We start from the raw sequence: 17281 nt of genomic DNA on the forward strand, positions 1-17281 counted from the left end.
TTGCCATACTAAATTGAACTTTATCACCGGTGCAGAAAGGCGTTCTTGTCAAACTAGTAAAAGTGTGTCCACGTGAGAGGGTCAAAGTTGGGGCTGGTGTCCCTCTCGCACGTGTGACCAGTGTTAAATAGATTACTATAGTAGTAGAATTTTTACCTGTATGATAACTAAGTTTATAAACTTCTTAAATTATTTTTGTATTATAATCGCTACAAGCCGCGCTGCATTTATTTTCAAATTTATTTATCATTCAATATTTGTCAGTTTTTGTCATTAATTTTATTGGAGTTAGTCTATGTTTAAACAGTCTTAAAAATTCATAATCTTAAAAAAACTAGATTGTTTAGTTAGGTCTTGTATGCAATCTGACAGTTCAGATCTGTCAGTGTCTTGTCAGTGTCAGTTTGAACTGTCAGATTGCATACAAGTTTTTTAACATTAAGATTATGAATTTTTAAGAACTGTCTGTCTCATGGGACCGTTTCCGCTAGTCTGATACGATCGACTTTCTGTCTATGTTTAAATTAATAAAATAATTATATAACACAATCTGAACAAGTTTTTGCAGGTCAGCCAACATAATGACATTATAAATTGATTTTGTTATCAGTATTATGTAATCTGTGGTTGAATAATTGTCAAATTTGGCATTTCGGGTCGGGCCTTGTCTACGGCCTGAACTCTGAGCGTGTTGTTTCCGCTATATTGATATTTTTGTTCCGATTTTCTCAATTTTGTTGAGTCACATTAAGTATAAAAAGAATCAACATGTTCCGATTAGTTAAGGTTACCGAAAATGCGTTATTACCTGCCTTAAAATGTAAGTATGCGCTGTTATTATTTTCTTTTACTATAGCTTGAAAAATGTTTTTACTTGAAGTAAGTAATACCATTTATAAATAAATATAATCAATAACGTTAAAAGTTAAGTTCCTTCCGTTGGGCTGTACCCGTGAGATATTTGTATTTTATAGAAAACAGAGCTTATTATTTTTTATAGCGCGAACATACAGATGAACACACAAAAATTGGGTCTTTTTGACCCCAACGTCATAATATAAATATTTTTTGTCAATTTTTGTACATTTGAATATACTTTTTAGGTTTAATATTTGTTATTATGATATCCAATTTAATTTTTAGACTGTTCTGTTAAATAGATATTACAAAATAATTTAGTTGCATTTCAAAGTGGGAAAATAATTATGCAACAACCTAATATTTATTTACTTATTGAACTCACAAGTCTTAAACACTAAAGACCATATTGGAGAATTTTGTTAAAAAATATGGTCTAAACTAAAATAAAGGCTTTGTCAATTATCCCGGCAAACAAGAGAATAAAAAGAAGATTGGCTAGCTTTTAAACTTAATATAAGGTCATCAACATGGTTGAGTTTGTTGTGTCCCAAAATTTCACAGAGCACACAAAAATGATACCTAATTTCAATTAAAAATTAATGAACTTTAATAAGTAGTTCCTATTAGATTAATTTTTTTATGGATGCTTATATGCTTATTGCTCAGCCATATTTACTATAGTCAACATTGGCATCAAGCTGATTGTTCTTTTAAATTATAGATACCAGGGGTATGTCTGTGGCAACTCATAAGGAACCAGAGAAACCATCAATCAAGACAGCAGTTCCTGGTCCCAAGACTCAGCAGTTGATGGGTGAACTGAACAATCTACAGGTATTCTCTCCTATATAATTGTAGTCTTTTTTATACTCTTTGTATATCAGGCTCCTAAAATTGACACATAAAAATTCTAACAACTATAATATATATTCCCACTTTTGTTGTTTACTACACAAAGGGTTCACTATGAAAAAAATGGACATAACTACATATGAAATAGGAATAATATGGACTAGTGAGTGCACTTTGCTATTGCATAGAAAATGGATGCCGCAAAAGAACATAATTTCTACACTTCCAAAGAATCAAAAATTTTAAATTACTTTCTGTTGGCCTAGAAGTAAAAAATTTGGCAAATAATGTCTTCTAATAATACAAAATAACATGAAACATCGGTACAGGTTACCATTATACGCGTTTTAATCCATTTCAATCGTTTTTTTTATAAAAAATATAAATTAATAAAAAGGTTCAGAAGTTCGACCATCAGTTGGCAAGTCAGACTCTCACTTGGCCGGTATTTTTCATGTTTCCGAGTTTGTTAATCCCTAACGAATCCTTATTCCGTAGTCATACAGTTCATAAATGCTTCAAGTGCAGTATCATCCTTGCCTTGTCCCAACCGGTTTCGCCCTCGGCGACTGGGTTCGCACTGGCTGGTGAGAGCAATGGTCGTGAGTTCTCAGGTGGCTGACGTAGCTCATTTTTGCAGTGAATGTTTGACCACACTCACTGCAGGTCAGCACCCCTCCAACCAAATTGTAGTTTATGACCGCGGGTGGTCGGGCCTTTAACTCGTCGCGTTTAGCGTCGTGATCCACTCGTCGTTGGTCTTTTTTTTTTTTTTTTATACTACGTCGGTGGCATACAAGCATACGGCCCGCCTGATGTAAAGCGGTCACCGTAACCTATGGACGCCTGCAACTCAAACAGTGTCACATGCGCGTTGCCACCCCATTAGAAACTTGTACATTCCCTTTTGCTGTGTTAAGTACACAGCAAAAAGGAGTGTATAAGTTCTAAGGAGGGTTCGGGTTGCCGACGACTCAAAGGACAATAGACGGAACAAGTTAGTTCCGTAAGTCCTCCCGTCATCAGCACACCGCACCCTCGTTCCAATGCTTGCACCTTTTCTGTCACTGTTTGCCTCCACTTCAGCCGATCTTGTGCCGATGCCGTTGTGTCCCAGTGCGACGATTCAATGTCATTCAATAAATTAAATACCGCAGCATAAAGCATTACGTGATGGAAAGCTGGAAATGGTGAATCATGCTTGATTTCGGCTTGCTATTAGAACATTTTTAATGTCAACATAAATCTTCTGGTAAAACATCATGATTTGTTATTGTATTGGATATAGTACACCTTTACATGTGTGAATAAGGGGCCGGTGCTCCATTCATTCCACTCAATTTATTTTCAATTGAATAAATGGCTGTAAATTGAAGGTGATCTTTATGTATTTTTAATGGTTCTACAATCTCAGAATGGTGTAGGTACCTTAGGTACTAGGTTCGCACAATATTTTTAATTATTATCTACACTTGATAGGTAGGTATTTTATAGTACATTGTGCAACAAGGGGAGAAAGTTGAATATTACTAACGTGAGTAAGTTAAATCGCGAGGGCTTGCCGGAGCGATTTAAAGACTCGAGTTAGTAATATTCATACTCCCCAAGTTACACACAATGTTTTTCATCACACTCGCAATGTAAAAAAAAAAATAGGTAAATAGATGTAAAAAAGTTAAGTGCAGTACAAGAAATTTCATTATTCCCTTCGGAGAACGATTTTTCTATAAGTCACGCTCCGCCTGCGTGCAATAGCACATTTAAGAGGCTACGGGAGCGAAATTGCAAAAATGGAAAGGAGCTCCTCTTTCAATTTGGGAATTTTAGTTAAATATACTAGTATTATTATTTAGATTTATCAAAAAAAAAATTGTTCCTACAGAACAACTTAGTTAAAAGTTACTGCGAAAAAATCTTTAAAATCGAGGTTCCGCTCTCGACTGCTTCCTCCTCCAAAACTTAATCAATCGTAACGAAATTTGAGAATCTGAATAACAATGAAATAATCTGTGTCGGACCGTTTAGTTTTTTTGGCTAATTGTTACCAATTTTGAATACTACACCTTTTTTTGCGTCATAATCAATAAAGCCGTTTTTGGAAATTTTTGATGGGCTCCAGCGTCTTTAAAAATAAGAATATCAAAAAAATGAAAACGGCCCGACACAGATAAAAATTGTAATAATCTGTGTTAAAATAGTACATTACGATACAAGTGCGTAAAAAAGGAAGTTCGAAACGAGTGGCGATAAATTAAAACACGACCGAAGGGAGTGTTTTAAATCGACACGAGTTACGAATTTCCTTTTCGCACGTGTATCGTACGACGTTTTTCAGTACAGATGGCACTCCGAAGTTTCGACCTGTTATATAATGAACCACTGAAAATGAAAATGAAAATGAAAATGAAATATTTATTTTTCAAGTAGGCATATTACAATGCGCATATGAACGTCAAATAAAGCTACGCCGGCTCTAACCCTACGCCTCAGCCTCGAGAAGATTTCAGTCCCCCCTCAGTTGGGAGGGGGGTATCCACTATGGGACCGGCAAGAAACTCGGCGGGCAACTTCTTTTCAAAACATTACATCTTATAACTAACATGCATTAAATAACAAGATACAATTTAACATGCAAAAGTATTCATCAAAGAATATGAACAGACTAGGTACTCTATGGAAGTTAATTTCAATAAATTATATTATTGCTTAATAATACGTCGTTCTTCTTCAGAGAAAACATATCAAATTGTCACAGAAGAAAAGATAATATGAATCTCAATATCATTAAATATGTAATTTACCTACACAACATAAAATATAAAATATTTGATGTGCTTTCTTATCTGAACTGTGTCCTCTATACATAATACAATTATTTTAATTGCTATTCGTTTTTTGTAGTTTCTGGTTCGGGCCATGCATGTTTGTCTGTCAAATAGTCCTCGACTCTGTAATAAGCCTTTAACATCAATGATTTTTTTAAGTAGTTCTTAAGAGCTGGGAGGGGTAATCTCAAAGCAGTGTCAGGTAACTTATTATAAAAATGAATGCATTGCCCAACAAATGACTTCTGTACTTTACGGACACGAAACTTCTTTATGGCAAGCTTATTTTTGTTTCTAGTGTTATAATTATGGATATCAGAATTCTTAGTGAAACAGTCTAAATTCTTAACAACATAAATTATACTATCATAAATGTATTGGGAAGCTACAGTTAAGATATTAATTTCTTTGAAGAGTTCTCTTACTGATTCACGTGTTCCTAAGTTGTAAATAGAACGAATGGCTCTCTTTTGTAATACAAAGATAGTCTGTATGTCAGCTGCTTTGCCCCAAACCAGAATACCGTATGACATTACACTGTGAAAATAACTATGATACACTAGGCGAGCTGTCTCAACATTAGTCAGTTGCCTGATTCTCCTAACGGCGTATGCGGCTGAACTTAATTTGCTTGCTAGTTTCCTTATATGAGGACTCCATTGTAGATTTTTGTCCAATGTTAAGCCAAGGAACAGTGTTGTATCTACCATCTCTAAGCATTCATCATTCAAAAGTATTTTTGTATCGATTGGTTTAACATTCGGCAGAGAGAATCGAATACATTTGGTTTTCTTAGAATTAAGAAGTAAATTGTTGACAGTAAACCACTGCAGTACATCAGCTAACGTGCTATTAATTACATTGTAATCCGTAGATTTTCGGTCAACATTAAAAAGCAGTGATGTATCATCAGCAAAAAGTACTATTTCACAAAAGTTTTTTACTATACATGGCAAATCATTTATATAAACCAAAAACAGGAATGGACCTAAAATTGAGCCTTGTGGCACTCCTAATTGGACAACAGTCCCGCTAGAGCGAGTTTTGTTAACAACTACTGTTTGTGTTCTATTGCTAAGGTAAGAAGACATAAAGTTTAGGGCATTTATAGACAAACCATAGTGTTCTAATTTCAAAATGAGCGTTCCATGATCCACACAATCAAAGGCTTTTGAAAGATCACAAAATATGCCAATTGCATCACAAGAATTTTCCCAAATATTATATATATGTTTAATGAGTACCGAAGCAGCATCGGTCGTGGAACGGCCCCTTGTGAAACCGAACTGTTTGCTTGTAAGTAATCTATGTCTGTTGAAGTGTCCCAGTAGATCATTTAACATTAGCTTCTCAAAGACTTTACTTAGAACAGGAAGTATTGATATGGGACGGAAATTGGTTATATCACTCGAATCACCCGATTTAAAAAGCGGTATGACTTTGCTACATTTCATAAGATCTGGAAAGGTGCCTTGTGAAATTGAATATTATATATTACGGCCAAGTAAGGTGCTATTATATCTATGACATGACTAATTACTTTAACTGATGTTCCCCATAAGTCTTCCGTTTTCTTTAAATTGAGTGACTTGAATGTTTTAACAATATTTACAGAGTCTACTTGACTAAATTCAAATGAATTATTACATTTCTTAACATTAGCACAAAGTAATGAATGGGCTTGAGCCGCAGAAGAATGTAAACTTTTTTTTTTTTTTTTTTTTTTTTTATGGGATAGGAGGCAAACGAGCAGACAGGTCGCCTGATGGTAAGCGATCACCGCCGCCCATGGACACCCGAAACACCAGAGGTGTTGGAGGTGCGTTGCCGTGCCTTTTAGATAAGATGGGTGTACGCTCTTTTCTTGAAGATTTGAAGGTCGTATCGGTCCGGAAATACCGCAGGCGACAATTCATTCCACAGTTTAGCTGTGCGGGGCAGGAAGTTTCTGGAGAAACGCACAGTTGAGGACTTTGCCAGCCATCTAGATGATGACGATGGAAATGTTGTCGCGTAGGGCGATGGCGGAAAGAAGCGGTAGGGATTAATCCGAACAATTCCTCGGAGCACTCCCCGTTATACATGCGATAGAAAATGCAGAGCGAGGCCACATCTCTACGCAGCGCCAAGGGGTCAAGCCGATCGGAGCCGATCGATCGGTCATTTTGTGGTGTTAACGGCTATGTTTGAGAAATAATCTTCGAATGCCGAGGCAACATCGCTGTTTGACACTATTTGTTGATTATCTGATACAATGTTGACTTGACAATCGCGTGATTTACATTTACCAGCTTCTTTATTTATAATACTCCAAGTTGTTTTCACTTTGTTGTCCGACACTTTCAATTTAGAACTAATAAAGTTTTTCTTGGCAGTTAAACACACTTTCTTGAAGATTCTTGAGTAGTTTCTTACATAGTCCAGGAATTCTGAATTCTTGTTCAGCTCTCTCTCACCATAAAGTTCATAAAGTCTTTTTCTACTTTTGTGAATACCTACAGTAGCCCATTCACTAAACTTTGTTTTAACTTTTGACCCACTAATAGATTTCACTTTGAAATTGTTATTAAATTGATTAAGAATTACATTGAAAACTTCTTGATACAAATGATTACAGTCATAATGCGAAAATGGTATTATAGACAAACTATGTTGAATTTCATTTTTGAATGATTCCAAGCGAGATCCAGTAATGGGTCTATATGTTATTGTTTGTGGAGTATCATGAATAACGTTTAAGAAAGCTGCCCTTTGGCCGCTGTGATCGGAATGAAAACAGTTAAATAATTTCTTATCTATACATTCACAGTTACAAAAAATATTATCTAGGCATGTTGCACTAGTCACACCTACCCGGGTAGGTTCAAGAAATAAATTAAATAAATTAAATGATTTAAACAAACAGAGCATTTTAACAGTATTACTAGATGACTCGAGCAAGTTAACATTAAAATCTCCACATACAATAACATGTTTTTGGCCCTTGCACACTAACTTCAGAACATTTTCCATTGTAGATTCAAATATGCTGAAGTCAGCTGATGGTGGTCTATAAACACATACAATAATATATCTGTCTAATTCAACGCATGAAATTTCTATATTTCTTTCTATGGAATATTTTACAACATCGTTGCGCTCTTTACACTTCATACAATTTTTAACAATAATAAGGGAGCCACCATGAACAGCAGATTTTCTGGCAAAAAAACTAGCTAATTTAAAATTAACATAATCAAATATCAACTGTTCTTGTTTCAACCAATGTTCAGTAATACACATAACTTCAACATTATTACTATCTAAAAATAATCCTACTTCTAATTCTTTGCTGGAAAAACCCTGAATATTCTGGTGAACAACGTTCATACTCAGGTGTTTTTCCGCTGTCTTACAATCTAGTTTAAATGAGGCATGGGGTCCTTGGCTTTGTCAGCTGACTGAGACTTATATATAACACTATTACATCTATTTGGCTCAATATTGAAGGCCAATAACTCCACTAAATATACAAAAAATTTCTTTGGCAAAAATACCTTCCGTGGAGCTAGCATGAAGCGCTCAATGAATTTATTTAAGTCAAAGAAATGGTACTTTTTATTAACAGCTATGGCATGGTACATTAAAGAATTGTAGTAAGCTATCTTACAATTATAGTCATATGATACATTTTCTGCATAAGGTAGTGCACATAATATAATTTTCCCCACACCAGATTTTTCAATAACATTTAGAGTGGACATCAATTTATCTATGCTAAGCTTATCTACATTAAGACTATTTCCTAATAAAATTACTAATGTAGTACTGCTATCATAACATCCCTTTGAAATAAGATCACATAAATGAGACAAAGTAATGTTTTGATAACAGTAATTTGTCACTTGTTGCTCTAACTGGTAGCTTAATAATGGGCCCATTCCTAACCCAATCTGATCTGAAAAAACAACAGTCTTACTGACTGCTCTAGGGGGCTGTTTAACTACTGCCGCATGCCTAGTTGTGTCGTGGGCCACATCGGCTTGAATAATCTTTGCTGGTGGCATTTGGCCACAATTACAATGTTTTCCATTTAATAATGCCTTACACCGCTCCTCCAAATCTCTATTTTCTAGCAGCAATTTATTAAAAGCCTGTATGTGCTCCTCAACTTGTTTTTTAGTGGTCTCATACATGGTGGATACTGCCAAAAGCTCATCTTTCAGCCTGTTAATGTCGACATTTAATTTCAGAAAATTTGATTCCTTGACTTCCAGCTCTGAATGACAGTCTTGAACCCTGTTTTTCATAACTGTTAACGTGTGTTTTAATTTACTATATTTTTTAATACATGCCTGGCCTTTGATCAGCTTTTGGGTTCTCCTAATATACCTATTAATCTTAATGTACTTTTTTAACTTATTACTACTATTAAAGAATACTATGTGTTTGGAGTCCCTACTCAATTGTGTTTCACCGCTTACCAACTCTTGGTACACATTCTGTAACTGCGAAGCATCATAGTGCTCCCGCTCTTTCCTAAACAAATTAAGTTCCTCATTTGCCGCACCCAGTTCTTCTTCTAACTGTGTGATGCGGGCCAAGGCCACTTCATGTGTCGAAGCGCACTGGTTGAAGGTGTCTATTGTGCCTTGCAAACGGTCCACTTCTCCGCGGGCATCAGTCAGCTGCACATCATTGTCCGCCAGCTCCCTTCTCAATTCTGAGTTTTTGTTGATTACCTTCTGGAGCTCCACTTCGCTTTCCTCCCTTTCCTCCAACAACTGCTTCGACAAGGCCCTCGACTCGTGTAGGTCCTGTGCTGTTGTTTTTACCTGCATCTCTAGTTGTCGTGCCGTTGCCTTGCGAGTTTCGGTCGCAATTTCGGTGTCCATTGTCACTCGTCTGGCTTTCTGAAAGATGTAATAAAAAAGGATGAGTACTTATCTCAATAGAGATTGAAAGATTTGCCAAGATGACGACAGAGATGAGAGCTGTAGGAATGAATAAAGTGTGCAGTGTGTCAGTAGTCGGCAGTGTCTGTGGCGAATGTGTCTTGTCTCGTCTTGTGCTTCCACTAGTTCGTCAAGCAAAGGGAAACTGCACGGTGCCAATGTTGTTTGTTTGACGTTGCTCACGGCCGCAGCAATGAGCTTTGTTTGAGTGTAGAAATAAATGATAAATAAAACGGAATACTCTCCCCGTTTCAAACGCAGATTCCAACGGCTGCGATCACTCGTTGACAGTTGGGTAGTCCTGCCTCAAAGTCCAATAAATACTCGGTGTAACGTTGTCAATTTCACCAAAACTGTATCACTGATAATACTTTACTACTTAAATTAACTAACAATGAGTAGAAGTCCTATTTAAAGCTAAAAATAGAACTTCTCGAACTAGTGCGTAAAAAAAAACCGGCCAAGAGCGTGTCGGGCCACGCTCAGTGTAGGGTTCCGTAGTTTTCCGTATGTTTCTCAAAAACTACTGAACCTATAAAGTTCAAAACAATTTTCCTAGAAAGTCTTTATAAAGTTCTACTTTTGTGATTTTTTTCATATTTTTTAAACATATGGTTCAAAAGTTAGAGGGGGGGGGACGCACTTTTTTTTCCTTTAGGAGCGATTATTTCCGAAAATATTAATATTGTCAAAAAACGATCTTAGAAAACCCTTATTCTTTTTTAAATACCTATCCAACAATATATAACACGTTGGGGTTGGAATGAAAAAAAATATCAGCCCCCACTTTACATGTAGGGGGGGTACCCTAATGAAACATTTTTTTCCATTTTTTATTTTTTCACTTTGTTGGCGTGATTGATATACATATTGGTACCAAATTTCAGCTTTCTAGTGCTAACGGTTACTGAGATTATCCGCGGACGGACGGACGGACGGACGGACGGACGGACAGACAGACATGGCGAAACTATAAGGGTTCCTAGTTGACTACGGAACCCTAAAAACGACCATCTGTACTGAAAAAATCATTGCTCTATCGTCAAAAACCAGGGAGGAAATAGTCGAGAGCGTTTGTATGGAGAATTGACCCCTACCGTATCGTCTTAAAGTGCGGGTGTGATGAAAAAAATATTAAGTTGTTATTAAATTTTAAGTTGAGATTCGACAAATAAATATTTATTGAAACTTTATTTTACAAAATAAAAACCCATCGCACAGATGCCAGTACGTATAAATGCCAACAAGCAATCTCTACTAGTCAACCGTAGAGTTTTAAGGGGCTAGAACTAGGCATTTTGCTCATGCATATTACCATAGTAAGAAAGAAGGATCAGAAGAGAGAGATAACTGCAAAGATGGGCACAAAATAAATAGCAGTAGACTTCCCATTTTACCAATTTGTCATACATCTACTATATTTTTTGTGAAGATGAGATAGTTTGGAACAAACAACTGATAATAAGTGATCGTATTCGTCAGATTTCTTGGCCATGACAATGTAATGATATTACGACCTATCTCGAGTAGTTGAGGACGAAACCACCTTGACGATAACAATGTCTGTTGTTCTACCTACAATGATAAATATGATCTTGATTAATAAGTACGAACTTTTAAACAATGCCTACTATCTACTCATACTATGTATGCATTATGGGTCTTTCAGCGAAAGATCAATGAAACAATGCAAAGCAACATGTACATTTGCAAAGTACCTATGTAATATTCTATTACATAACATTTGTTAGCTAAACTTGTTTTTTTTCTTCTTATATTCACTTACGTTATAAGACGTACTTATTAATATGTGTATAAATTTGAATTTAAAAGCTTTTGCAATCGCTGATTGACGAATACTGTAAAAGTGTTCAGTTTGAGTGGGTGGGTACAAAGTACGAAAGGTGGAAATAAAAAGGTGAAACTACCGATTTCTGTATGAATTAACGGGTGGTAACAAAAATGAAAATACATTTGACAGGCATTTTAGCACGAAATAGATCACGGTTTACTGTTTTTCTTCATTATTGAGAAACATATCAGAGTTAGGAAAAAAGAGTCTACGTAAGAATTAATTCTTATTAAATTTTAAACAAAAAAGGTTACTTATATGCATTTTTTTTTGTAGCACTTACCATATTTGTGCATTAGCTTGTTGAAGTTCGATATAACTCAGTACTTAATGAAATAGTAATATGTTTATTAGTGGTTTAATTTCTGAATTTTGTTAAAGTTTATCAAGCTACTAGTGTTTCCCCTTCTGAAGTACCTTTTTACCAAGTTTCAAGCCTGTAGCTTGAAATAAAACTTATTCCCCAAATCCCCATACAAACTTCAGCCAGCCTCATTTTAACGCTCTTAAAGGATAAAAATCCAAAAACGCTGAAATTAGTTTCTTTCCATTTTAATATTACTTACTAAGTCTAATAGTCTAATAGTCTTTATACGAAGTTTCAAGCTCATATTCTCAAAATAAAGGTAGATCCTCATACGAATTTTGGACACCCATATAGATGTACGTTTACGTTTATTTGTCACCATATCACCCCCTTAGAGGATGAATTTTGAAAAATCCTTCCTTAGCGGGTTCGTAGACCTTATAAGTAACCTACGTGCCAAATTTGGATTCTCTAGCACCAGCGGTTTGGGCTGTACCTTGATTTAAGTCAGTTAGTCACTCAGAACTTTGCCGTTTATATACACCGTGTCTCACTTAACACTAAAAACCTGAAAACAGTTTGTTCAGAATCGAGAGTAGAATCGATTGAGCTATATCTTGATGGGGGTAATATTTTTATTTAAATTAGTATTATTAATTATTTTTTACGTGCCCATTCTATTGTACTCGTAATACAACATTGTGTATATCGCATTGCTAAGAGGTTGTTTACCTTTTTTCAGTATTTAGGGGTATTAATACTGGCTGGTTACTTGGACGATTTTTTTTTCCGCTACTAGTTTGACGTTGTTTGTCAGTTTAATCTTAGTAAGTAAGTAAGTAAGTAAATATTCTTAATTGCACCACAAGGATAACAGATTACAAATAGCAGACATTAAACATAGGTAGCAACAGGCGGTCTTATCGCTGTAAGCGATCTCTACCAGACAACCTTAGGGTAGCAGGAAATAAAGAATAGACATTTTGAAAATGGTAGTGCAAGAAATAATTAAAGGAATAGGAAAATTACACATACACTAAGTTAAATAATTATATACACCAATATTAAAAATAAAATATAAAAATAAATAAATAAAAATAAAATATCATGTACACAAACATACACATATAAGTATTAATACATACACAAATGCATACACACATACATACATACATAACATAACATACACAGCAGCAAATTAAGGCAGAGATAGATAATGATTCTTCAGTAAAGTTTTGAAGCTTTCAAGTGATTTAGCACACCTAATCTCTAACGGCAGGCCGTTCCACAGCCGAACCGCTCGAAACGTGAAGGAGTCATTGTAAAACTTTGTAGAGGAAGGAGGAGGAGCAAGTTGATATTTCCGTGAAGGTCTGATGGAGGACAGATAATTAAAACGCTCTTTAAGATAGGAAGGAGTAGAGGGGTTGAAAAGAATATTATAGAGAAGAGCTAAAATATGAGAATTACGGCGGAGACGAATAGGGAGCCACTTGAGCTGGGCGCGAAAGTTGGAAATGTGGTCAAATTTGCGCAGTCCAAATATGAATCTAATACAAAGGTTTTGAAGGCGTTCGAGTTTATTAAGCTGGTCCTCATTAAGATCTGGATAACAAGTAATCTTAATGTTTATCATAAGTCATAACAAATTGAACTCGTACCTAATTACAACCTTGTCATTTTGCATATTGAGTTTATTTGCTTACTGCTGTCCTGTCCAATTTGAAGTTTACTGTGACAAAGCTTTAAAGTGTTTTACAGTGACATCTTAGCTGTCTATTGGTAAACCTTATGTCGTTGCAGTAACGTACACAAATAAATAGTGTTATGGTTTATGATGGTAGTTAGCAATTACTTTATTGAGTGTAGAGCTAAAAGTCAAGTAGAGCTGTACAGAAAATTAAAAATTCAATAAAAAAAAAAGTAACGATCAGATTAAAAGATGAATACTCTAGATGAGTTTAAAAAAATAAAAATCAGTTGGGGTGTCTGAGGTTTTGAGTGATACCGGAAACACCGTGTATATATCAGCAATTCCCGTCAACTTTGTACAAAAATTAAGGGAAAAGTTAAATTTGTTTTTATTAATTCCTATTTTGTTACCAAGATTTTGTTGATTAATTGAGATTTTATTAAGTTTTATTTCGTCATTAAGGTTCTCTAGTATCTATATTTTCTTAATTATAACAATTATCCTGTATATATCTTACGAAAGTCGAATTATATTACTAAATGTTGGTAACAAAATAGGATCAATTAAAATTTGCTGACGTGGCATTGTACAAAGTTGACGGGAATTGCAACATGAAAATAGTGCACAAACACAGTTTGACCGAATCATATGGAACTTCCCATACAATAAAATTTAACGAACGCTTTAACGATGACAGACGGTTTGATGCAACCGGCCCTAAGTATACAAAAATATAATGGAGATTGGCATAGGGTCCATGGTAAACTGTAAATCGGAGCTTGAACATGATGTTCGTAAAAGACCGTTGGACGATTTTTTTCCATCTTTCGCACACATGTCTTTTTTATTATTAACTGGGCAAAATTTTCAGTTCTCTAATTGTTTTTAGTTACCTATGCTTTATGTCTTTCTGGTGTAGTAGAAACATCTCTGGTAAGTACCGTTTATATCCAATAATATGAGTTTTATTAAAAGGCAAATTTCTTCCATCATCCAAAATGAACGATTTCCTTGAATCATTTCACGTCATGCAACGATATTACGACGTAACGGTCGATTTTTGATCGTATGTGTATTCTGGTGCCCTCGCCTACTTTCTGTATTTCAGACCAATCGTTTTTCACGATTTCCAAATGTACGAGTAAGTATATTTGAATTTTATAGCGACATATCGTTGGCTTATGGTACTTGTATCATTAAAATGACTTCAACGCCCTCTTGGTCATAATTTTCGCTGGTCGACTGCTGAGTTGCTGACACCTCTTGGAATTACCGTCAAGGATGACAGAATTCTATGGTAGATGGTAGAAATTGCGTGTGCGTGTGGATTGAGTGAGCACCTTCCGAAAATTAAAAAAAATATGCTGATCATTTAGTAAAAGTTCTAAAACAATTGTAAAAGGAATCTCTGAATTTGTAAAAAGATAAATCAAAAGATTCACTTATTAACTTGTGCTCACTCAGTTCTCACAAACTACCCACGAAAACAGTGAATGTATTCATTTAACATATAATATTCATATACTAACATTTAGTAAAAAATATGCCAACTTACCTCTATAAATTTTAGATCACCTAGTGACGTATTTAATTTTTTACAAATAGTTTCCTATTCTTACTCAATCCTCACACTTTTGAAAACCCGTATTTTGATGAAAAACATAAGATTTAGACCGCTAGTATATGTGTATAGTTTAGTAAAAGTAATATGGGAGTTTGTAAAATACAAAACGAACCACTAACGTGTCAGGTTTTTTTTTTTTAAATAAATTTTTGTAAGTGCTCACTCAGTCCACACGTTTTGAGATAGTTAAAAATGTAAATATCTTAAGATTTGTAGCACCACAGAAACTCAACTTACTAATAATTAAGTACTTCAACATTTAGTAAAAAAATTTACTAAATATCCACCATCTAATATTTTATATTCGTTGTCTGGTTTTAAAGAGAAGGTCAGTGTGGCGAAGACCGTCTACCCTGAAAGACCGTCTATTGACTATAACTTTTGTGTTTATATATCTACGCCTCTCAGACCTCCGGAGGTATTGCAGTTTTTCATCCTTAATCCATTGGTCTTCAATGCATATCCCTGGGACGAGCACTAGTTAACATTAAGCTTGATTCGTGTTTCGAACTCGAATATCGAGTTCAACATGGTTCCGCAAAAAATTAAAATAAAATAGAAGCAGTCGGAATATTTATATATTGTGTATGTAACGCAGTCATTTAATAACCGTTCTTTCTGACTAGTACTATTAATCTACTCAAAACGCGCTCAATTTCGAGTTTTATGTTCTGAAATATGTAACTTAGAAATTGTGCCTACTCAGAAAGTCCGGCATAAAAAAGAAAGGCAAGACCGGCATATGATAAACAAGGAGTTGCCAACCTTTTTTAGGCTTTATTGGAGATAAGTCGAGTGTAAACAATATCAATATATAGGAACGTTTTTGGCTTATGATAGTTGTACCGTTTTTGATTTTAACTTGGAAACACAGTTTTGATAATGATTCGTATGGTGTTACTAAAATCATTCGAAAGTATTAAGTAAAAATAAAATATATGTGACATGGTTGTGAAGAATGATAAGAGGTGAACAGAAGTAAGACTACACTTCATTATTCATCATCATATTTAAGTTGGTAGAATTATCGTAAGTTCTACCCGTTTTTTATTATTTCTGTTTAAGTATATGTAGATTGTGCAACATGCGGCGACAAATATTTCGAAAGAGAGTAGGGTTTCAAGTTGGTCATTATTTTTATAATCAGCATTACCCAACAGGGACCGTATGGGTACCCTTTAAAACGGTTTTGACCGACTATTTTACGGCTACCCGACCGTTAATTGACATTGCTGGCTGTCACTTTGACACAAAAGTCATCATGGGTGTCGTCAAATATGTTTTCAGGGGTGCTGATACCAAAATTAATGACCAATTTAGAATTTAACTTTGCTGACTGTCACTTTGACACAAAATTCGCCATGGGTGTCATCAATAGGTTTTCGGGGGTGGTAGCTCAGGTACCTACCTCTGGTAGTAACTATAGAAAAACCAAGCATTGCTAAGAAATGTTACCAAACCAATTCACGTATCTTGATATCCTATTACATTTTCTTAATAACAACGTTTCAAAAACAGATAAGTAGTTGGATTTATATGAGTCTGTAATATCGTGACTAAATTGTATCGCAGGTGTTCGTTGAAAAAACAATATTAAACCTGAAAAGAAAAGGTTATGAACCCCATCTACGGGACATGCGTCTTGCCTGATAAATAGAAAAATGCTTATATGTTCAAAATTTCAACGTTATTTTATTAATTATCTAGCACATTCTGCCCTGTTATTACGTAAAATAACAATGATCATGATTTTGGAACCTAGTTTCATATGAAATTACGCGACAACAAGCACTAGACGGTCTTTCCGTACTCATCGCGGGAGGACGGTCAACCCGCCGAGCCTTAAAAAATGTGATTTTTATCACTTAAAAGTACCTTATTCCACCAAAATATTATAAAAGCTTTGTAAAGTATAATATTTGCTATCTCATAGGACCATGCGCATTACGCCAGACTACATTAATTATAGAGTTTTATCCACTCAAACTTTATTTCAAATAAACTATGCCGGTCTTGCCCGCACTGACCTTATTCAAATATAACTTTTCTCATACAAATGTATCATGTAGGGTGGCCACACTATGTCGGCTCCTGATTTTCCCCGCCTTCCGATTATATGTATACTAGCTTTTACCCGCGGCTTCGCCCGCGTAATAAAAGTATTCATTAAGATTTTCATTTGGATCCGTAGGGACCGTAGGTTTCTCTGTAGGTATTTATCTGCGATTATTTCGATTGCACATAATACTTTTGCTTGCAATGATTGTAGAAATATTACACATCGACCACAGCGTAGGTAATTCTATATACGCTGGGGAAACCTTTATAAACAT

At 35.1% G+C, this 17281-nt stretch overlaps 1 protein-coding gene across 1 annotated transcript in view; it reads left to right on the forward strand.

The window, feature by feature from the left end:
- Window positions 1-637: 637 nt before the first annotated feature.
- Window positions 638-17281, forward strand: part of LOC125227797 (4-aminobutyrate aminotransferase, mitochondrial-like) — a 37087-nt gene continuing 20443 nt past the window's right edge. The window contains exons 1-2 of the mRNA XM_048132143.1: window positions 638-820; window positions 1583-1695. Of these exons, the coding sequence (XP_047988100.1) occupies window positions 769-820; window positions 1583-1695 (165 nt within the window). The 5' untranslated portion in view covers window positions 638-768. The remainder of the gene's footprint in view (window positions 821-1582; window positions 1696-17281) is intronic.

This window comes from Leguminivora glycinivorella, chromosome 7, assembly GCF_023078275.1.
Source record: "Leguminivora glycinivorella isolate SPB_JAAS2020 chromosome 7, LegGlyc_1.1, whole genome shotgun sequence".
Lineage (NCBI taxonomy): Eukaryota > Metazoa > Arthropoda > Insecta > Lepidoptera > Tortricidae > Leguminivora > Leguminivora glycinivorella.